Source organism: Ochotona curzoniae, unplaced genomic scaffold (assembly GCF_017591425.1).
Source record: "Ochotona curzoniae isolate NIBS_2020 unplaced genomic scaffold, NIBS_Ocur_1.0 scaffold_3208, whole genome shotgun sequence".
In the NCBI taxonomy this organism is placed as follows: Eukaryota; Metazoa; Chordata; class Mammalia; order Lagomorpha; family Ochotonidae; genus Ochotona; species Ochotona curzoniae.
In genome coordinates, this window is record NW_024467106.1 from 9,293,492 (window position 1) to 9,317,083 (window position 23,592).

Below are 23,592 nucleotides of genomic sequence, written 5' to 3' on the forward strand. Positions count from 1 at the left end.
GTGTAGACACATGATGTGTTGTGACAGTAACGCAGGAGCCTTACCAACTGACCAGAGGTGGCCAGAACGTTGAGACTACTTGGCCATACATGCAATAAATGAAAGAAACCGAATAAGTTTTCTTCGCTTTGATTATGCTTTGCCTTTTGTCACAAACTTCTGTGGCAACATCAAAGGGATGTGACAACTCCTTTTCAAATAATTTTATTAGAATTTTAATTAGTAATTAATGATTTTACATATTTATAGGCAATTGTGTGATGTCTTAATATATGTATGTCTGTAGAGTTATAAAATAATAACACATTCATCAGCTCAAATGATTTCTTGTGATGGAACCATTTGAAACTTGTTTTCTTCACCTATTTAAAAATATACAACTCATTAACTATGCCCACCAAGCTATATAATAGGTTATCAGAACCTTATCTTATACTTTAAGGCATTAAAGTCCTCCATCTAATCATTGTCTAAAGTATTGCAAGAGGTTATGTTGTTTCACTTAAGTGCTTTCATTTATTAAAAATACAAACAATAAACTCTTTCCCCAGCCTTTAAAATATTTAAAAGAAACTTTTATGTACAAAAAGCCAAAATACAACGCAACAATGTGGCTGATGTTTCAACATGGTGGGTTAGACATCTGTCTGTGACACTGGCATAGAGTATTAGAGCTGTGGTTTAAGTCCTGGTAGCTAGGCTTCCAATCCGGGCCCTGTTCATGTTCCCAAGGAGCAGTAAATGATGACCCAAGTGCCTGGGCCCCTGCCACCCACTTGATAGTTCTGAAATCTTAGGCTCCCGGCCTTGTCAAGTTCCAGCCACTGCAGCCATTTGGAAAGTGAGCCAGAGGATAAAGATTTCCTTCTTTCTTTTTCTCTGTAACTCTACCTTTCAAATAAGGATATCTCTGCTTTTGAAGATTTAATTTTGTTTTAAAACATTTTTATTAACATAAACAGATCAGATGTTACGAATTCTATAGATAGACAAACATCAGGGAAGAGAGAACCATTAAATTGCTCTTTTTATAAACAACATTGTGTGGAGTGAGTTGACTTTTTTCCTATCTAAACTGAAAGCATCCTTTTTTTTTTTTTTTTTTTTAATAATGTTGACATAGTTGATCATGATGGGAAGAATCCAGAGTTAGGGAAAAGTGGGTGTGATCATTGTTTCCAACTTTTTAATTTCTTTTTCCAGCTTCTGGGGGAGTAGAGGAGATAAGGGGAGAAGCCATACCCAGCCTCCCAACCATCCCAGTCCCTGGGGATGAGGAACAGCCACCCAATATCAACCTTGGGTCCTGATTTGGCACATGATCTGAGGGTTCTACCCAGGTGGTTTCGATGGTTCTGAAATGTTGATCCAAGGACGAGGAAACCTTCCAATGTCCACTGGCTGACGTAGTTGACCTTACAGTCTCCAATTGTGCCAGATGTTTGCTGTCATTGTTTGGCTGGGGTAGTTGCCGTATTCTGTGCTCCTTCTTCTGCTGTGGTACCAGATGTGCTCTTCCAATGTGCTCTACCAATGGTCTGCCATATCCTCCATGTGCATCAGGGCCTGCTGTCTATTGCTCTGTCTTTCTCACTGAGGAAGCCCAATTCTCACAATCAGGCCCAAGGACCCAGGCCAGGCTATCAGGGTCCTGCCAGAACCTCATCCCCCCCAGCCCTGGGGCCTAAGCACCTCTTTCACATCAGGCACTCTGAGCCAAAACATCCTTACTAGAAATTTACAAGCATTACTTTCTCAAATTTTGTTTTTACCTGACACATGCAACTTGTGCAAGCTTATGGGTACAAAGTGATGCTTGTATGCAGCTTATGATGTAGAATCAAGGTAATTATATCTCCTCAAATATTTAATATTTGTTTATAATGATATTTTAGAGAAATAAACTTTATGTCATCATGATTTGGTCACTGTGCTGTGCAACAAAGCACCCGATTCCTTAGTCTTATCTAACTGTAGCTTAGTACTCAACACTCCAGCTTTCCCCATCTCTCCCTTCTTTTACTCTCTCCAGCTTATTGCTATTACTTTTATATTCTTCACTTCTATGAGAGCAGCTTTTAAAAAATATTCCAGATATTTGTCCCATTGATTTTTTTTTTTTGCTCTTCCTTCAGTGATCATAGGAAACACCTCAGATTCCATGGAATACATCTTTTTTTCTTCAGAGTAAGTTGATGGAAGAGACACTATTAGGAAAGGGGAATAGAAACATAGAACTCTCTTGCTAACAGTCAGGTGATTGGTGCCAGATGTTACAGTGTGCAATTCTAAAATGCAGAACATCCAGGTCTTATGGAATTAAGGAAAGAAACCATTGTTCTATCTTAGAATGATCAGGGAACACTGATCTGCGGTTTGGGGCCCCTCAGCATGATGGGTAATATTCATATACACAACATCTGCAAAAATCCCTGACATATTCAAACAGATTGCTTATGTATGGGTAATATCTTTGCACACACATACATTTTTACTTAGATGTGTAAAATACTTTTGGTAATTCGACTCCTGAAATTTTAGTGAAAATATGGGAGGCTTTAAGTAAACAGGGACTGATTAAGAAACAGGAACTGATAAATAGGGGTGTGATTTTTCTGGAATAGAGGTATATTACAAGATGAGTGTACAATTGGAGCACAGGTAACAAAATAGCCTCACTGTCCAATTGTAGTATGGTTATGAACTACTGGGTGGAAAACTACATGGAATAGCCACCATTGATGAAACAGCATGAGAGACATTCAGACCTGAGTACACACACACACACACACACACACACACACACACACCCCTTGCAATCAGGATCCACAGATCTTGCTGACCTTTATAGAATAAAAGCTACCCATTTGAAACTTGATATTGTTTATCAGTTTCCCTAGACCCTGTTTCATGTCTTTGTTTCTTAAACTGTAGATAAATGGATTCAGTGTGGATGTTAACACGGTATAGATGACTGTGGCTATTCGATCCTTGATAGTATAGCTGGATAAAGGCTTAAAGTAAACATAGCTAATACTCCCATAGAACAGGGTCACTACCGTGAGGTGGGAGCTGCAGGTGGAGAAGGCTTTGCGCTTTCCAGTGGCTGAGGGAATCTTGAGAATAGCCATTAGGATTCTCAGATAAGAGATGATGACACAGATGAATGGAGCCATCACAGAGGCCAGCCCTTCTGTCATGACCAGAACTTCATTGACAAATGTAGATGAACAGGACAGTTTCAGAACGGGGCTGACATCACAAAAAAAGTGGCGAATAACATTTGATGCACAAAAGGTGAGCCGATTCACCAGAAGGACGTGTAGAAGGGAGTGGAGATAGGAGAAAGTGATGGAGAAGAGTAGTAGCAACCCACAGCGCCTGCGGTTCATAACAGTGACATAATGGAAGGGGTTACAGATTGCTACATAGCGGTCAATAGCCATCGCTGCCAGGATATAACTATCTATGTTTCCAAAGATCAGGAAAAAATGCATCTGTATCAGGCATTCAGCATAAGAAATGGTCTTTTTCTCTGATAAGAAATTCACCAGCATCTTGGGGATTATGACCGTGGTGTAGCAAATATCAGCAAAGGACAAGTTGCTTAGGAAGAAATACATGGGGTTTTGGAGTTGAGGATGAGAGCGTATAGCCAAGATGATGAGCAGATTTCCCAGCAAGGTGACCATGTATATGATAAGAAAGAGGACAAAGAGTGGTTTCTGGTCTTCAGGTCTAGAGGAGAGTCCCAAGAGGATGAATTCAGAGAGCGCAGTCAGGTTGGACATTTCCACGGACTCATGTGCACCTAAAGACAAACAATGCTGCCAGTTAACGGAGCCTACACCGTTGGCACATGCATCCTCCCGCCTTGCTCTTACACCAAGAAGCTGTTCACAGAGCATTTACTCCAATGCTTGTTTCACTCACCGAGCATGGAAAAATCAAACATGAAAGTATGTTTCCACTTTTTAAAAAATCTTTGACATAGGCATCTTGGTCATGTTCTAGATACTGTAACAAATCACCATAAAGATTCATATGTCCCATGGTTTTGCAGGCTAGGGAATCTAAGATCAAGGTGTTGACCTATCTGGTGTCTGGTGAGGGCCTGCTTCCTGGTTGTCCAAAAGCTATCTTTTCTCATTGTATCCTTGCATAGCAGAAAGTAGAAACCAAAAGCAAGATCTTCTAAGGGTGAATTGACCGCTGAAGGTATCGCCATATACTGTTACCTTTGTGGTTAGGGTTATAACATACATATGTAAATTTTGAGGGAGACACAAATATTCAACATATAGAAGATTCTAGAAAAAGCAGATACAAGAGAAAAGATGGAAGGGACTTTGGATGGAGGTAACACATGCACACACACACACAGATTCAGGTTGAGAGTTTGAGTCTTTTTTTCCTCCTCCTTACTCTGTGGTTGATAATTGTAGAAACTATACATTCAGATGGCCATGCCATCTTCTGGCCAAGGATTGTTGGTGAATAACCCACAACTAGATTACGTGCTGGCTATTCTAGCTAGTCCTTGATAAATAGTCTTTATTATAAATCAAGATGTTTCTTTATGCATCATTTACAACTAAGGCAAGAAAGTCACCCAGAGAATACTGAATTGAATGCAGATGCAGAGAAAAGAAATAAGGGCAAAGAAAACGAGAAACGAGAGGGAGGGAGTGAAACGAGAAAATTGTCCCTGCAAACCCTATGATCCTGGGTTGATAATTCGTATCCCCAGGTTAGAGATGTGACTCAGAAGTTGATGGGGTAAAGGAAGAAACAACTTTGCAGACATAGAAAATGTACATTTTGGATGAACATAAATCGATTCCCTCATGTAGTATTCAGTGATAACTAATTATGCCTCTGAGATCAGATTTTTTTTTACCTTTTCTTCAAATATTCTCAAAGATGATTTCTCACCTGCAAAGGATGTTGACATCTCAGTTCCTGTATTCATGCCATTTTTCATTTCTGCTCCATGAAATGTTGAGTCAAAAAGAAGAAATTGTATATCAAAAAGGTTGTCTGATTGCAGAACATCTTCTAAAGATTCTTTATCTAAATGCTCCTTTTTCTTATTCTTCTCACTCAAAGGCTGTGAGTTCTCACAGCCTGTTTCTCTCTTGGGAGTATCTTCTGAGACTATACCACTAAGTCTCTGGTGGGGAAGAAAGTCAACATGCAATGAATTATCTCCAGGGATCCAGGGGAGTTACAACTTTCCCTCATCCCCTCCTGGTCCTGCAGCCCTCTTTTTAAACTTGGTGTAAGTTCCCAGGATAGATGGTTTCATGGTTTTGGATCTGAGGGGTTGCCTGGGAGCTGTCCCAAGTTATCACTGAGGACAGAATATGAAGCATTGATATTTTGGCTCAGTTTATCACTTGGACATATACATCATCAGTTTGGCCTTAAGAAGCAGACAAATGAAGTTTCATAGGTTCAAGGGAGGAAATTGTTTGCTTTACGTCCCTTTGTGGTCTCCATTTTTTGTAAGAGAAACGACCCCAGGGAACCCTACCATCACTGGTACCTTCTGTCTTAACCCTCCCGAGTTTTGATGGCTGTGACCTCATGCCTATCCCGTAGCACAATGTGGTGTCTCAACCTTTGGACCCAAACTTAGGCCATCCATCCTGTGCTAGGTTATCTCCAAATGTGCTACTCAGAGATGATTTCCATGCCCTGGTGCCACCACTGGAGGAAGTCACGACTTTTAGATCTTTTCTTGATTTACATAAGAGCAGACTCCATCCATCAGGGTCCCAATGTGTCTTGCCTGATGTATATTGCCCATATCTGATCATTTATTACATTCTGATTATGTCTTACAATTCAGCCACCATAGTACCCCTGTTTTTTTTTTAAATTCTGCTTCACTGAGATGTGAAAAGTAAAATTTGTACATGCTCAATCATCATGATGATTTGAAAAATACACATATTGTGAAATGATCGTCATAATAAAATAACACTTCCATCCCTTCAGTAATTAATGTTGTCTGTCTGGGGGTAGTGAGGACACCCAAGGCCTGCTTCCCTAATGTGAACAATACAGTAATATTAACTTTAGTTATCATGTATACATTATATTGCTAGAACTTATATTTTTAAATGAAAGATTTATTTATTTGGAATTGAGAATTACATAGAGAGAGAGAATGAGAGGGAGGGAAGAAGATACAGATAGAAGAGGAGAGAGATAGGGAGGAAAGGAAAAGGAAAGAGAGACAAAGAAGAAGACAGAGGAGAGAACGAGGGAAGAAGAGAGATGAGAGAAGAGAAGAAAGAGGTTCCTCGCTAGTTCATTTTCCAAATGGAATCTCAGTGGCTGGAGCTGCACCAGGCTAAAGCCAGGAACCTGCAGCTTTTACCGAAGCATCTCCCATATGGAAGCTTGGCCATCTTCTATTGCTTTCCCGGGTGTATTAGTAGGGAGATGGATTGAAAGTGGAGCAGCTGCATCTCAAACCAGCACTTTTATGGGATGCTGGCATCTTAGGTGGTGGCTTTGCTGGCTATGCCACAGTGCCAACCTTCACTTACTCATCTGTAAACGAGATTTAGTGCCTAATGAGCAAACCTTCCCTTCTCCCCAAACATATCCCCTGACAATCACCATTCAACTTTGTGCTTCTATAAATTCAATCTTTTCAGCTCTTACAGTTAAGTGAGTTCATAAGATGTTTGTGTTTCTGTATCTGGATCAGTTCTTCTAGTATAGTATCTTCCAGGTCAATTCATAATGTTATAAATGACAGGATGTATTTTTTATGGCTGAATAATATTCCACTGTGTAAACAATATATCACATTTTGTCCATTCATCTACTGATGGACACATGGAAGCATGAATGGACCCTAAAGGTGCTTGTAGGAATTTTAGATTTTCTATGAGCTGATAACTGAGTGTGTGCTGTATTTGTTAGATTTTGAATGTGTATATTATTTGCAGTTATTGTACCCATGTCCCATTACTGCTGATTGAGATAACTGGAGGTAGATGATTAACCACTTCAGGATGAGCTGCAACATACTAGAGGAACTGAATAAGAAGACATGTGCTTGAAGAATTTCATTTGCATCTTGGTCTAAATACATAGTAAATCCAGCAATGCCATAGTTTATCCTAAACAGAATAATATTTGGAACAAAATTTGACTCTAGATATAGTGGTCGCAGTAACTAGTATAGGCTACAAAAAATAAATAGAAAAAAAATCAAACATCTTGAGATCTTTTTTGTGAGTGTGATTTATTGTTTTGTTTGTTTATTTTTACTGTAAAGTCAGATTTACAGAGAGAAAGAGAGACAGAGAGAAAGCTCTTCCATCCACTGGCTCATTTCCCAAGTGGCCTCAACCACCGGGAGCCAGGAGCTTGTTCTGAGTCTCCCATGTGGGTGCAGGGTCCCAAAGCTTTGGGCTATTCTCTACTGCTTTCCCAGGCCACAAGCAGGGAGCTGGATGGGAAGTGGAGCAGACAGGACATGAACTGGTACCCATAAGGGATCCCAGTGTGTGCAAGGCGAGGCCTTTAGCCACTAGAGTCCTGTGCCAGACGAACATTTGGGAGGAAATCTAAGTCCACAAATAAATGAAGTTAGAAAGTTATTTTTCTTTGTCCCTTCTTTTCTGACTCACATCATTATACTTGTTTTAATATTAGAAGGTTTTTTTTTTTTAGCATTTTAAAAGCAATTGGCTGCAGAGAGGAAAGATTAGATGCTGTAGTGAGATACACAGAAGCCTGGAGAGGTTTTTAAAGTTGATTTTTCGATTTAAAATCATAATTGTACATATTTGTTGGGCATAATCAGTATATGCTTACAATATCAATTGGTTAAATAAGGCTAATTAACCTATTGCCCCATGTATTTATAAATCTTTGTGGTAAAGCATTTAAAACTATTTTAGTAATCAAATATACACAGTATCATGGCTTATTACAGCAACCATTTTGTGAAGTATATTCCAGTCTTACAAAGGTGAAAAAACCCTGTCATTTCTGACCACATAGCTGAGCTTGGAGGAATCACGGTAAGTGAAACAGCCAGGCACAGAAAGGCAAATATCATGTAAGCTCGCTCCTATGCAGGATCTAAAAAGTATATAATCTCCTGTAAGTGGCTAGTAGAATAACAGTTGCTGGAGTATGGGGGCGAAGGTCATTAGGGAAAGGGAGATGACCAAGAAGCAAAGTTTAGACTAGGGCAGTAAGCTTTAGAGATGGAGAAATCTGATGGAATGAGAGAGACAGGGGTATTACTCCGTAAGAAGGACATGATGATAAGAGATAAAGGGGAAATTTGGCAAGTCTTAAGCAGTGATTGAAATTTAAAGTGTTGCCAGGACCTCCAAATTGACAGTATAACTATATTCTTGATGTGGAAAGATGCCAAGTTTCTGAAAACTTGGTCTCCTGGAGAGGGTTGGAATCAGATGAACCATGGGAATGAGTTTTAATGTACCTCCCCCATGTTGTGAGGATGTGGGACCAGATTTATTCCTGTGTAATAACCCCAATTGTGTGTCTGTAACATAGAATTGATAAAACTTTCCTCCTCTGTATCTGTACTTCTTTTTGTTGTTTACACGACACTTGAAATCACATAAAATTTTATCCTCACTAAAGTGGAAGCTCCATTAGAGATTTATCCCATTTTTTTTATCACTATATCCTCAATGCCCTTAAGAGCCCTTTACATATAGTTGATGACCAATTTAAAACTACCTTGACGAGCAGCAAATCAGCTGGCTGAGTCTTGGGGTAAGTAGGCTCTCAAGTAAATGACAGTCCCCTTTTCTCCCTTTCTAAGAACATCTTGAGAATGATTAGGTTGAATAATCTCCTGATCACTTAAAAACTCCCCTTAAGAAGAGTACATTCCTTCAGGAATTACCAAGGAAAATGTTGTGACGTTAGAGAAACATATTTTTCCATCCTCTATTTCAGCCATAGAAAAACATTATGGTGGGTGTTGAAGAACACAGGCATGATTTCAGAAAGATTAGGAACTCAAACATTTTCAAACTGTTAAAACATGAGACAACTGAGGTCCTATTGAAGGATCCCAACAGTATGGCAACTTTTATATGGCATTTATCACATGGTTTTAATCACCTACTAGGCACTTAATAGTAAGCGGGACTGAGAGGCAGGGACTATTATATGCATTGACATGTGAGAAAATGGGGGCACATGTTAAGTTATTTGAACAACACAGTACGTATCAGAGTTGGGGTTACAACTTTGGACCCTAAGAGTCTAAATGCTAAAATAGACTGCACTTCACAGTAGTAACCCAAAAATGTGTTGTGACTGTGAAGTTAACACAGACTGGCGATGATGATGTCTGTCACAGTCCACATTTAATCAATGTCCGCTAATATTTTAGGATATTTATCCTCTCATTCCTAAGAGCCTTTTTGGTCCTGGAAAAAAATCACCCATTTTTTTCATCTGAGTCAATGAACAACATATCATCAACCAACTGTTCTTCAAACCTCTTCCCTTCCAGGGCTCATGTCCAGTGCTCACAGAGGCTGTCCTTCTTTCTAAGTTTCTCTCAGGCTGTTTTGCACACATTTGTGCTGGGACTCAAAGCAAATTACACTCTAATGTCACGGGCACCCTCAGTTTGGAGCAAAGGTTCCTCGTGGTGATTTTGGGATCACTGCATCATGTAATCTGCGACTTGAGGAACCTAGAGATAAAAGGTATTCCCTTACAACCTGCTAACTCCCCATGTATTTAAGCTACAACATTAAAATACTGAGGGCCTAGCTTTGATTGCTTATTAATACATCATCTGTGTCTGTCAAACCTGAAAAATATAAAGATTATTCTGAAGGAAAAATTCCCACAAACCCCTGGGTTTATTTACCTTAAAGTTGGTAGAATATGATGAGGAAATTGTGAGCTTCAATGTATCTACTAAGACAACCATTTAACTCTAAACTATAATAAAGATACAAATGAAATTCAAACAAAGTGGCACAGACATATTTCACATTATGACTAATTAAAGAGATACATGATATATTTAAGTGACATTAAACCAATGGAAGTGATAGCTGGATTTCAAATCAAGCCCAGTTTGAACTTAGTATCTTCTTACTTCCTTACATTACCTACAATATAAATGCTAGATAATATGTGATATTAATTTAAATCTTTGTTCATGAATTTAGAACAACAAACCCACATACTTAGCCCAAACTTTACTGGTAATTATTCACATAAAACACAATTTTTAAAGTTTAGCAAATACCTTTTTCACTCTATTTCATAGAATATAATTTCTATTAAATTGAATGAAGGCCAAGATACTGAAATAAATAAATGGATCAATTAGTAAATGAAGACCAAAAGTAACACTAAATTAAATTTTTTCTTTGTCTTCAAAATCTTATGTTTTTCCACATGTTTTATGCTCCAACAGAGTCCAATTTTAATGTTTGTAGAAGAAGGTAACAAGCTACATTATTACATTATTTACATTTATTTCTGTAGTCATTAATAGGAAAGTAATATATTTCATTTAAGGTAGATGTCAAAAAACACTTTGAATTCATTCATGTATAGAATAAAATACAAGAAATGACAACTTAAAAATCAAATCACCACAAACAAAACTTCTAGCATCCGATCTTCCTCTGAATCACAATATAAAAGTTAGGAAACATCTTTTTATTTACTAACAAGCTAATAAACTCAGAAAAGTAAAGATAGTGAGTTAATCTGTCACATTAGATCATTTTCTTAATGTTGTTCCTATGTCTTGATGTGAAAAACTTATTTTATAAAATGGTTCAATTCTAAGAATTAATATTTAATGTGTCCAACGGACACATTGTGAAAAATATTGACAATTTTTATGTTTAGTTTGGGGTTAACATTTTAGTAGTACTTAAAGTTCTCTAGCAATGTTAAAATTAGGTCATCTCATTTTTGTGTCTTTTTTTTTTTTGCAATTGCCATGGTGAACACAGTGTTTAAGAGCTTGTTGTTGGCATTTAATTAGTTACGTGCCTCACAGAAGCCTCCAGAGCCCAACAGTTTTTGCTGCCAGAGATCAAAGAAATTCTGAGTTTCTACTTCTCCCTGATTTGGTCAACCAAACAATCTACTCAGATTCTTTTATATTCCTAGGATTAAAGTGCTGTTCCATAAGATTGTGGTTGTAAATTTGTTTAAAACACGAACATTCTACTAATCCCTGTTTTGCGGGAATTATGAGTGTTCAACCTAGTACAGAATGGGATAATGGATTGGCTATTTGTGAGAACAAACAGAAGAAAATGCTTTCATCTTATAAATGTTTACTCTTTATTTTCAGTTTTAATTTTTAGTTTTGATGATGTTTGCATAGCTGACCAGGGTGGGAAGAGTCGAGAACTAGAGGAGTATGGTGTGAGATCATTGCTTCCAAATCTTTCCCCTCTTCCTTCTCTTTCTGAGGGAAGGAGGGAAATTAGGGAAGGAGCCACACCCAGTATCCCCACCGCCCCAGTACCCATGGATGGGGAACAGTCACTTGATGTTATCCTAAGGTCCCCAATGTGGAGCATGCTCTGGGGGTTCTGCTCAAGTGATTTTGATAGTTCTGAAATACTGTCAATCTCACTGATCCAAGGATGAGGAAATCCTCCCAAGTTCCATTGGCTGACATAGTCTACCTTAGAGTCTCCGTTCATTCGTATATTTGTTACCAATGCATGCTTGGCTGGGTTAGTTGTCCAATTTATTCTGCCCTCCATCCTCTGCTATGATACAAGATGTCCTCTGCAGGCTCCAATGGCCTGCCATATCCTTCATATGTATCTGGCATTCAATCCACTGTTCCATCTTAGCCACTAAAGTGATCCAGTTCTGACACATGCACTCCATGGTCAGAGCTCAGATCCTACGATTTTCTTTGTGGTTGGAGTTCTGAATCTAGTGGTTTAGTTGGGGGTCCCCAAAGAAACGTCATCTGAGACAACCCCAGACCTGATTCTTGTGTGTGTTTGACAGTATTGGGTTGGGCTCAGTCCATCATCCATGTCAACCTACACACACACTGGTAATTGCAATTGCTGGGTCAGCACTATCTCTAGCCCTGTCTCTTATGTAAACCAACAGATGTTGTGGCCAATCCATCCTACCCACACATTCAGCCCTTACATTCATGAGCAGAATGTGCAGCCTAGTCAGGGCAACCTCCAATAACCCCTACTAGTCCTGCTCTCAGCCTTGGTTCCTTTGTTTGCTGTATGTGCAGCAGACAGGCCCAGTCTGTCCTGCATCCCCATTAGCTCTTGTATACATCAGTGAACACTGAAGCCTAGCTCAACCCAACCAACCCTACTATCCAGCCCACACTCCTGCCAGTGGGTGCCACCATCTGTCTAGCCAGGCCTGCCCAACCCTGGTTCTCATGCTCACCAGTGGGAGTTGTAGCCCATCAAAGAAGTGCCTATAATTTTCCTAACAGGCCCACACCCAGCCCTGGATCTTGTACTTGTCAGGTGGTTCTGCAATCTTGACTGACATGACTTGCCCCTAGTCCCAGCGTTGGCCAGCTAATGCTGTGGCAAAGTTTAACCAGCCTACAATTACTCTGGTTCCTGCCTGCACCAGTGGATACAGTCTGTTAGTACAGCCTGGCTCTCTCCCTAACCCGCCTCACATGCAGGCCAACAGGTGTTATGGCCCTACCCAGCCTGATCTGCTCCTGGTTCCACTACTCAGGCACACCCGCGGCAGCAATGACCCAACAGGGGAGCCACCCGCTCTCCCCCATTCCACAGATCTCATGTGTGTTGTTGGGTGCTGCAGTCCCATCAAGCATGGCCCACTTCACCTCACCTCAGCACCACTGCACCTGTCAGTGGGGTAAGGTTGGCCTGGCCCTGCCTGGTCCACCCATTCAAGAACCAACCCACACACTTGTGAATTGGTGAAGCTGTCTTGCCCAGCCTGATCAACTCCCAGGCCTGAATCACATGCTGACTGACAGGAGCTACAGCCTACTGGAGGAGTTTCCCAATTTATCCCACAAGGCCCAATCCCAGATGCAGATCTCATTTGTGCCAGTGGGTACAAGGACTCTTACCTGTCATAGTCTACCCTCTTTGTCCTGGCCTTTGTATGAACTGGTGGATGTTGTGGCCCAGCCCACACCCTGTTCCTGAATGTGCCTATGGTTGCTACAGCCTGGAGCTGCTTGACATGTGGCCAGAGGGTTCCATGATCATGCCTAGCTCAACCTGTCACCACTCCCAGCTCTTTAGCAAACCTGTGGAAATTGCAGTTCCGTAGGGATGAACCCATATATCCCCACAGAATCTGCCCCAAGACCTGGTTCTTTGGCATGCTGATTAGGGTCATGGCCAAGGATAACATTATTTGTTCATTGTTCCAACTCTCACCAGCTGGTACTGGGATCTAGCCCTACTAGGCAGGCCCCCAGCCCCAGCTTTAGTATGGTGGTCGGCTGTGATCCATGCAAACTAACCCAGCTGAGTTCTTTTACATGGGCGAGTGCATCTGTCTGACTCACAGAAATTCTGTGGCTTTTACCCTCCAAACTGCTTGGTCTCAGCCTCCTCACTTACCTGCAAGTACAGTGGCTATGTCGATGGAGGTCCCTCAGAAGTAATTCCTCACCTGCAATATATTCCCTCAGCAATCTTCCCTCCCACTTAACTCCCTACTCCATTCCCTGATAAATCCAAACCACACATATGGGGGAAATCCCCAGGCTCACTCTGCCTGCCTAAACATGAAGTCATAGGTGTACCCACATCCCTGCTGGTAGCATTCTCCAGGCTCCTCACAAGTCCATACCCTCAGACTCCCAAGAGCATGGGCCTGAGCATGTGCCCTGTAGGCAGCCATCTGCATGGCAGCTAATCCGACAGCATAGCACAGCCTGGGGCTGGGCCTGTCAGCCTTGCAAGTAGCCAGTCAGGTGAACATTTACTCTTGCTAAACATTACATTGACAATTGATGAACGAGACACTTGATTTTGTCAAGGAACTAAAACTAATGAAAATATTTTTCTCTCATTGGCCATCATTTCTTAACACATTTTGTGAATCATGTTTATAGTCACTAGGGAGATGAATTCACAATAGTGTCTCCCCTCTTGAATCAAGGAACCTGATGTGAGAACTGAGCTGTACATACTGCATCCTAGCAACGGATGAAAAACCTGAAAGTGTCTCTTTGGATAACAGTCATAATCACTGTGTCTGTGCAATGATAGCAACAGAACAATGATTACTTGAGTCTTGCTACATTTGGTATAGAACATTGTAGTCCTTGCAATAATAACTTACTCAAAATGAATATTATTTGCACTTTTGCACAAACATACTAGAGCTCGAAGTTGTTAACTTATTGCTAGATTCACAAAGCTTTTGAATGTTGTATCCCAGAATTACATTCTGTTTTACCTGACTCTCAAGTGTTGCTTTGGGTTGTTACATTTCACCTAATTTATTAGATGATAGATAACAGGCGATGACTATGTGACTAGGTCAATGACACACAAATGTTGGCCGCTTGGGTCACCTGGCATTGCTCTTTGCACTGCTATGATCAGTGGCATGAAGCCAATGGAAGGGGCTAGAGGTGCTTTTAAACATCCCTTGGGAGTGTATTCATACTTTCTTGATATATAGGATGGTCCACCTTATTTCTGACCTTCCACAGATGCTCTAGGGGAAAGATCTCTTGGGACCTCCACAACTTCTAAATCTCACCCTGCTTCACCAGTTTTAACCTCCACCTCTATCCAACTATTTGATCTTCAGGACCATGGACAGACACCCAGGCTCTGACAGAGGGCTGCAACCACCAAAGTCTGAAATCAGAGCAAACCTTTCTCGCCAGGTGAATGTGTGAGTGGGAGACAGCCTTTATTCTCTAACCCAAGCAGTTCTTGTTTTTCTAGGAAACCTGTCTTTTATTCTGATTCCATCTCTGTTCAATACCATCTCTATCCCTTCTGTCTCCTTGCTCTTTCTAGAGAGAGAGAAGTGGCAGATGCTTTCGTCTACTAATCCACTCCCCAAATAGTTGCTTCAGCTGAGGCTGAACCATGCTGATGCCAGCAGCCAGGAACCCCACTGGGGTCTGTGACAAGAACACAGAAACTCGGGCCATCATCCACTGCCTCTAAGACACATTATCGGGAAGGCGGTTTGAAGGCATGGCATAGTAACCGGGACCTAACCAGCACTCAGACATCCCAGGCAGTGGTATAACATTTTGCACCACATTGTCCAACCCTCTGTTCCTATGCTTTATCTTTCATTTCTCACACTTGCCTTCTTCATTCTCAACATTCCATGACCTTGTTTTTACTTCTCTTCCACTCTGTCCAACTTTTCACCCTGCTTTATTTTAGACTCTTTTTTTCTGCTCATTATCTCTTCCCTAGTTGTTTTTTTTTTTAAACTCGGTATGCAGTTTTAATTTCCTGTCTTCTTGTTTAGGAAATTCTTCCTCATATTTTAAAAGAAAATATTTAATTTTTAAATGAGGAATCAAATGATTACATATTTACCATCCACAATATGATGTTTGGAATGTATTGATGCGTATATAAGTGTGTGTATGACATACATAAATAACCAAATGGCAAAGCAAACCAATTAATGTTTACATAATTTAACATACATATATTTTGGCCTGCACCAGGAGCTACCATCAGAAACTCACTGTAGAACTCATTTAATGATGCAGATACATAGGAAGGATAGTGGGAAATGCGGGATGTATCTAGGGTTAGAGGAAACTAACTTAGGAAGTCATCATGACTCAAGTGCATAGACCGGGTGCCTAGGATTCACGTGCATGGGGACTTTTAAAAGTTCATAGAAAGATGGATTGTGTTCCATAGGTACATATATTTTAAGGGTCTCCAAAACATCTTTGGAGAATGCACATCACAAAAAAATAGTATACACATTTCAAAGATTTTAAACAATATTTTAATAAGACTTATTTTAATTTCATGTTCTGTGGATGTTCTGAAGTACTTTATTATATGGTGACCTCTTTATTTTTCCATGAGGTTTGGTAAATTGTTTAAGAGGGTAATCTCCGGTTTCCAGATTGTAAGGTAGCTATTATCTAACTCTGGATTCCTCTCCAGGTTCTGTCTGTTGTACCCTGGTGCTGAACTGCATGATTGGATTGGCTGGGGTGGGTGGTGTTGTGAGTTAGAAAGATAACCTTAATCTTAGAAGGAAGAAATAATATGAACTATTAAAGAATACAAGCTCTCAGATCTCATTTTCTATTCTTGACTCTATAGCTTATATTTTAGCAGGAAATGCCTCACAATATAGAAAAATGTATAGAGACCAAGGCAATGAACTACCTTTGCTAAACACTCATCAAAACTCGAAATTTGCCTTTTTGGCTTCAATTTTTACAGTGAAGAAAATGATCATTATATAGATACAATCACAGCTCACACTTCTTGTTTTCCCAAACTTACTCTAAATATTATCCTAAATATTCACTATTCCTATGCATGTTTTTTTAGAATTTCATTGTACAAGTATATGTCTATTATAGAAAAATAACACAAAATCTTTCCATGTTTTAACCTTCATGTCTATTCTTTAATGTTTTTCCCAGTCTACCTCTTGTCTTTACAGTTTAACATTCTGTCTTGAAGACTTAAGCTTCATTGTGTGTGACTGCATTGAAATACTGGACAGAATGAATAAAATACAAGTTAAAATAAGTCTGTTCAATTGTCAACAATTTTTACCTGAAGAACCCATTCTTCATCTGTTGAGAATATACATCATAAACCGTGAATTTGCTTCTGGGACTTGCTTCTGTATTACTTGTCCTTAATATTCAGTTAGAAACTGATGATACAAAGATAGTTTAAGAAAACACATTTGGAAATGAAAAACATATGACACAAATGTTAAATGCGGGTGGTTGGGAGTTGGGGGAGAGACTAAGTGCATAAAAACCGTTAGAGAAGTATACATTTGCAGAATTTCTTGGGATAAAGAAGAATGAATTTTCCTTGGGCTGAGTTTCCTCGGACCATGTACAACCTGTGTAATCTTGCCAAGCTCCCCCTGCAAAAGAGCTTCCTGCTGCAGTGAGACAACGCTAGAAGATAGGTTCCAGGGGATGCAGTCAGTTGTCACGCCTAAGTGAAGGCTCTCAGGGAACAAGCAGGATGCTGTTGGTCTCACCCAGGATGAGTGCAGTAATAAGTTCCCTGTGGGTGGTCACAAACGGACCTACATGAGGACGATTCCATGTCTGCAAATCCTGCCCATCACTGGAGCAGCCCACAGACAGGATGAGGTGGTGCAGTCGTGAAGCCAGCCACATCCCTCTTTCCCTAATGCAGGCTTCTGGATAAGAACACAACTTCTGCTGGGAGGGAGAGAAAGCAAAATTTAAACTGCTTGAGACTCAGAATTTTGATATTCAATTGGGCTGGATTTTTAGTATCTAAAGACAAAAATGTTCAAATCATGTAAACAAAAAATATGTTCATGCTTCGTCCCTGCAAAGTTCAACCTTTCCCAAGAACACTGCCCTCACAGGTGGTGGGCTACTTTGTCTCTACATCATGAAATAGGTTCCATTTAATCACCTTCTGCTAGATGGGAACACATGACTTGTCTGAGATCACATAGCTTCTTACGGAGCTAGATTCTAGGTAAGTCTGACTTTAAAATCTTTACATTGACTGCTCCACTACTGACCTTTAACAGAAAGTCTCTTATTTATTTAACATTGAATGGACACCTACCAAATACCGGGCTGTGAGGTAATTAGTAATTAATAATTAGGGGTCAGTGGTGAATGCGCACATGTGTACATTCATGGGCTGTTATTTGTTATATATATACACACGCATGTACACCCATGTGTACGGGTGTGAGTGTGTGAGCGTGCGGGTGTGACTAACAGTCTACACTGGGAGGTGAATGAGGAACAGCTACAAAGTGCACGGAGGAGTGGAAGTGCTCCAGTGGAACACGGTATAAGGGTCTTGGTGAAGGCTCCAAAAGACATGAAACCTGCCTCAATGTCTCACCGTGAGCATCTTTCCACCCCTTGTGGGATTGAAGTGTGGATCCTGCGGGAACTGGGAGGACATTCCATGGGAAAAAAAGAGCAGATGTAAAAATGTCTTTATTTTTGAATTCTCTAAAGGAATAAGGAATTTGAGTTCGATTATTACTTTCTCTCAACACTTGGAAAGTTTTATTTCCTTTATTTCTGGCATCTCCTGGATCTTATAAATCTCTGATTGTCCTGTCTCTGTAGATAACTGTGTATTTTTTTTCCTCTCCCTGGTTGCTTTATTTTTAAAGATTTGTTATTTATATATTTGAAAGGCAGAATGACAAGGTGAGAGAGACAAACAGACACACACACACACACACACACACACACACACACAGAAAGAGAGAGAGAGAGAGAGAGAGAAAGAGAGAGAGAGAGAGAGAAATGTTCCAAACTTCCGTGGTGGTCTCTATCTGCCTTACTCAGGTTTGAACTCTTACCTTGTTAACTCGAAAGGCTTTGGATTTTGAGAATTGATATTACCACTCCTTCTGCTGACCTAACACCACCAACACCTCCATCCCCACGTCATGAATGGAGTTTGAGATTTTAAATTCAGCCTTTAGTTTTCATACTCCCTTTGATAATAGACCCTTGTATTTCCCCTATATCGCTGAAAGCTTTGTTATAAATTTAAAGGATACTTCTTACATTTTCTGTCAAGTCTGTGTGTTAAATGTGGAAGGGTGTTTGTATTGTTTAATACTTTTATTGAGCTGAAATTTTAAAAATAACGTATGAAGATGTATAGAAATGTGTCAGCTGGTCCATCAGGAATTAAGGGGGTGGGGGAAGGTCTGGTTTAAAACACTGGATAAGGGACCAATATCATGGCATAACATAGATGACACCTCAGCTTTTGATGCTGACATCCCATTTCCTTTTAAAAATTAACATTAAAATTTTTTACTTTATTATTATTATTATCACTTTATGATTCATTTCCATGGGTTCTAGGATTTCCCTTACCCCTTTCTGCATCCCCCAGTTGATTTCCCCTGTATTATTACTACAGTATAGTTCTTCATAAACACTCATACATCCATCATTGCAGGCATGGACAACGGCAAAGAGTCTGGCATCATATTGTCAATAAGATAAAAGGGTTCCTTCATGTTTGGGTGTATGCATAAGGTAGATAATAATAGTGGTGCCATGAGCATTAATAACACCAGAAATACAGTTGAAGCTACAAAGTTTTGTGAGACTCTAAAGCAATTTCACCGCAAGTCAACTGTTTGGAACGTTTCCTCCTGTGTTATCTATCTTAATGCTGTGTTTTAATAGTATGATATGTCTTATACAGGTTCAGAGAGAAAAACAATCACAAAGAAAACAACAGGACAATGTATCAATGGAAGGTGAGAAGCTGACGATAGTGGGGGTGATTCTTTTGTGTCACTTGCCACTGACAGAAATGGATAAAGAATGCTTTTTTTTTTTTAATTGTGTGAGGGTTTGGGCAGGGTTTTTAGATTAGATGGAATGAGCCACCACAAAGTAGGTTAAAAAGAACAAAGGTAAAATGGGTCCAGCGTGTTGGCATAGCAGTTCTGACATCCTCTTTGGGGGGCTTGTTCAAATCTTAGCTGCTCTACTTCCCATTCAACTTCCTGCTAAAGGCCTGGGAAAACAGCGGAAGATGGCTCAAGTTCTTGCAACCCTGAATCCACCATGTCGGAGACATAGAGGAAACCCCTGGCTCCTGGCTTTGAATGGACTCAGTTTCAGATGTTGTGGCGGTTTGGGGAGCAAACCAGTGGAGGGAAGCTCTTTCTTTTTGTCCTTCTCTCTGTATCTCTGCCTTTCAAATAGAAATAGAATAAATATTTAATAAAAGAATAAGTAGAAAATACCATAATATGAAACTCCCATTATATGGAGTGAAGTCAGAGAACCAGAGGAAGAACAGATGGTTATAGCTGAAACTAGAATTTTAAGAATCTTGAAAAGCATGACTAAATCAAGAAGGAACATACAACCCCTAAATTGTGACTTACAACTTGCTTTTTAACTTGACTCATCTTTCAGGAAGGCTCATCGCCAATCATCATGAGTTGTGCCTTTAATGCCTCACACTCTCCAGTCTTCCTGCTCCTCGGGTTCTCAAGGAATAGCATCCCCCATCATCTCCTCTTTGTCCTGTTCCTGGCTATTTACCTGAGCACCATACTGGGGAATGTGACTTTGGTGCTACTCATCTCCCAAGACTCCAGGCTCCACTCCCCCATGTATTATCTCCTCCGTGGCCTCTCTGTGATTGACTTGGGACTATCCACAGTCACCCTGCCCCAGTTACTGGCCCATCTGGGCTCTGAATACCCAGCAATTCCTGCTGCCCGTTGCTTGACTCAATTCTTTTTCTTTTACGTGTTTGGGGTTACAGACACCCTTGTGATTGCTGTCATGGCTCTGGATCGCTATGTGGCCATCTGTGACCCTCTGCACTATGCTTTGGTGATGAATCGTCAGCTCTGTGCCCGTTTACTGGCCTTGAGCTGGGTGGTGTCCGTAGTACACACCATGTTGCATGTGGGACTCCTCCTGCCCCTTTCTTGGGCTGTCGATGCTGGGGGCCATGTTAGCCTTCCCCACTTCTTTTGTGACCACCGGCCACTTCTGCGAGCCTCTTGCTCTGACACTCACTCCAATGAGCTGGCCATATTTTTGGAGGGTGGATTCCTTATGCTGGGTCCCTGCATGCTTATTGTACTCTCCTATGTCCGAATTGGGGCCACCATCCTACGTTTGCCTTCAGCTGCTGGTCGCCGCCGAGCTGTCTCCACCTGTGGATCCCACCTCACCATGGTTGGTTTTCTCTATGGCACCATCATTTGGGTCTACTTCCAACCTCCCTCCCAGAACTCTCGGGACCAGGACATGGTGGCTGCGGTCATGTACACTGCCATTACCCCTTTGGCCAACCCCTTCGTATATAGCCTCCGTAATAAGGATGTTAAAGGTGCACTCTGCAGACTGCTTAAACCAGGGAGAGTCGACTCTTGATTAGCCTGTCAAAGACTATGTCGAGTAGAGAGAAAAATCATGGTGAATTTTGAGTGTGATTGATATGGCCTAGGTGACTTAAGCTGTGAATGTTCATATTCATGCACACAGATCTTCTTGTAACATGCCTCTGGGGCCTCTATATCAGGGTATTTATTTTCACTTAGCAAAATGAATATAAATGAGAAACTAGGCATGGGTAGCTTCAGTTCCAGAGTTCTGAAAGACTCTGAGGGTAGGGTTGTTGACTTGTTAACTATAGCCAGGACAATGGGTTGATGCTAGTCTTGTTTCATCTAGTATGCTTTCTTGTGGAAGTGTGTGGATGTACATCAGAAGGATAAATAGGACTGAAACTTTCCAGTTTATGTCCAGGATGGAATGTGGAGTGACAGCATTCTGCCACTCTGTACGTCATCCTCAATTTATGTGGGTGTTTCAGAGTATGTTCAGATGCATGCAAGTTCTATTTACATTATTCTAATATTCATTTTAAAAATACATAGGTATAAAACTACAGGGTAACTATTTTGCTGGGGTAAAGGATTATTTCAACAATAAAGAAAAAGGTTGGCTCTGTTTAACTGTTTGGCAACTGGAACGTTGGCCTCAACTTCAGTTACTCTAATTAGATGAACATGGTAATTTTGATGGCTCTCAGTGCTGGCCTTTGTGGACTGACCTCAGCCCTTCACTCCATTGAGAGACAGCTTTTCTCAGACTATAATGAAGGATTTTCTGCGTCGAGGATTTGCAGGCTATTCATGGCTTTCCATTTATGAAAACTTCAGAGGAGTACTGTCATGTGGGCACTTTCTACAGCAGTGATCCAGCCAAACCGAGCTTCCTTGTGCCCTCCCCTTCCTGTGTGCCCTGAGCGCCACCTCTGTCCCTCTCTAATTGCCCACCTGAATCCCAAAATGTTGTCTAGATTTCTGAGTTCTGTGTATTTCCCAAATACAATCTATGTATTTTTCTGATTTACTTCTTCTCAACCAACATCTCCTGTTGCCCACAATCTTTTATGTTTTTAAAAATACTGGCAAAAAATTGAGTGGTCTCATTTCAACCTTTAGCTCACCTATCTTTGAGTTTCCTAGATGTTTCTAATATTCAGCTACAGATGAGATCATCAGACCAAAATCTGATGTGCTTTGAAGTTTGTTGATTATTCCTAAGGTCTTGCATTTGGTTGCAAGTAGCAGCTAAGTTATATAGTAATTATCAGGTATGGTTTTAGGTTCCCTCCACTCCTCCCAACAACTTTAAGAGGCACGTGCTATTATTATTCCCATAGGACACAAAGAGAGAGCAATAACTTAGTAGTTAATGTCAAGCCTTGATAGTTAGTCTAAAAAGCTCCCATTTACTTGTATGCCATATTGCCTCTGCAAAGTGAACTCTTCTGTTCTCGTTGGCTTAAACCCAGAGTACGTCTTCATTATCTTCCTTGCAGATTGCTAATGGCCTCCTAACTGCCATTGCATCTGCAGCTCGTGGTGTTAGTCCTACAGAGCATACTGTATAGATGAGCCCACGTGCGTTAAAATTGGAGTCATAAGGCTGTTACTCCACCCTTTAATTGTTACATCCTTACTGTGATATTTTGTTTGAGTTCTTTGCATCTATGAGCCTAAGTTCATCTGCACTACTTTCCCGTCATAGTTGCTTATGAGTCTGACAACATGTATGTGAGTGAGTTTTGTAAACTGTTAAATAGTATGGAAAAATCTGTAATTATTTTGGTCTATTTTTTCAAGTGCGTATGGCATCATTTTTTTAAAAGTTGGATTGTAACGCTGAAAAGGGAAACCTATTTTGTCCATTTAAAAATTATTTTCCATAGCAGCTGGGCACAAATCAGGTGCCGATATTCATCAACAGCTATACATTTTTCTTACTGGACAAGTGGACATTTGTATACTGCCAGGCTGGAGTCCTGCCTCCTGAATCGCCTTTACTTACTCTTCTATTCTTTTCCCTTCCTCATCTTCCTCCATTTATTCTGTTTCTTCTGATAGAATTTTCTATTACAGACTTTAGGTGGAACTTACGTTTGTAATGATTTGCACAGAACGCTGGGGCTGCCAATCAGTGGATCACAAACTGAGGAGTTGAGGGGCAACTTCCTGGGGTGCTTTATTTCATTCAAAAAATATCCTTCTGGAGCATAAGAATTCTATAATTTCTCATTATGATAATTTATACATAATTTCACCAAATTACTAATATTATTTCAAAATAACTTTCCAAGCTGTTACACTATCGCTGTAACGATCATAATTTTCATGGTTTGTTACTACTTGGTGATGGGGACCATTTAAAGCAACCTTACCTCATTCTGCAAAAGAGAACAAATTGGCAGGAAAGCTTCTGGCCTTAACCTTACCCACTGCTTAGACTCAGGAAGAGGAAGGACTTTTCTCATTAATAATCCGTATATTAATTGGACCACTTCCAAC

At 40.4% G+C, this 23,592-nt stretch overlaps 2 protein-coding genes and 1 long non-coding RNA gene across 3 annotated transcripts; 2 read left to right on the forward strand and 1 right to left on the reverse strand.

The window, feature by feature from the left end:
* The first annotated feature begins 1,389 nt into the window (after window positions 1–1,389).
* LOC121144572 lies at window positions 1,390–21,711 on the forward strand. Its single transcript, XR_005881896.1, has 3 exons — window positions 1,390–1,473; window positions 8,336–8,337; window positions 21,700–21,711. It is a non-coding gene; the product is annotated as an uncharacterized LOC121144572 (long non-coding RNA).
* Window positions 2,791–3,834, reverse strand: LOC121144569 (olfactory receptor 1L3-like). The gene has a single exon (XM_040962846.1). The coding sequence runs from the start codon at window positions 3,789–3,791 to the stop codon at window positions 2,820–2,822; it is 972 nt and encodes a 323-aa protein (XP_040818780.1). The 5' UTR covers window positions 3,792–3,834; the 3' UTR covers window positions 2,791–2,819.
* LOC121144571 (olfactory receptor 1B1) lies at window positions 20,177–21,130 on the forward strand. The gene has a single exon (XM_040962849.1). The coding sequence runs from the start codon at window positions 20,177–20,179 to the stop codon at window positions 21,128–21,130; it is 954 nt and encodes a 317-aa protein (XP_040818783.1).
* Window positions 21,712–23,592: the final 1,881 nt, after the last annotated feature.

What these genes read in the sequence shown, in the direction of transcription:
- LOC121144569 (XM_040962846.1), bottom strand. Translation starts at nt 3,791, where the DNA reads ATGTCCAACCTGACTGCGCTCTCTGAATTCATCCTCTTGGGACTCTCC.
- LOC121144571 (XM_040962849.1), top strand. Translation starts at nt 20,177, where the DNA reads ATGAGTTGTGCCTTTAATGCCTCACACTCTCCAGTCTTCCTGCTCCTC.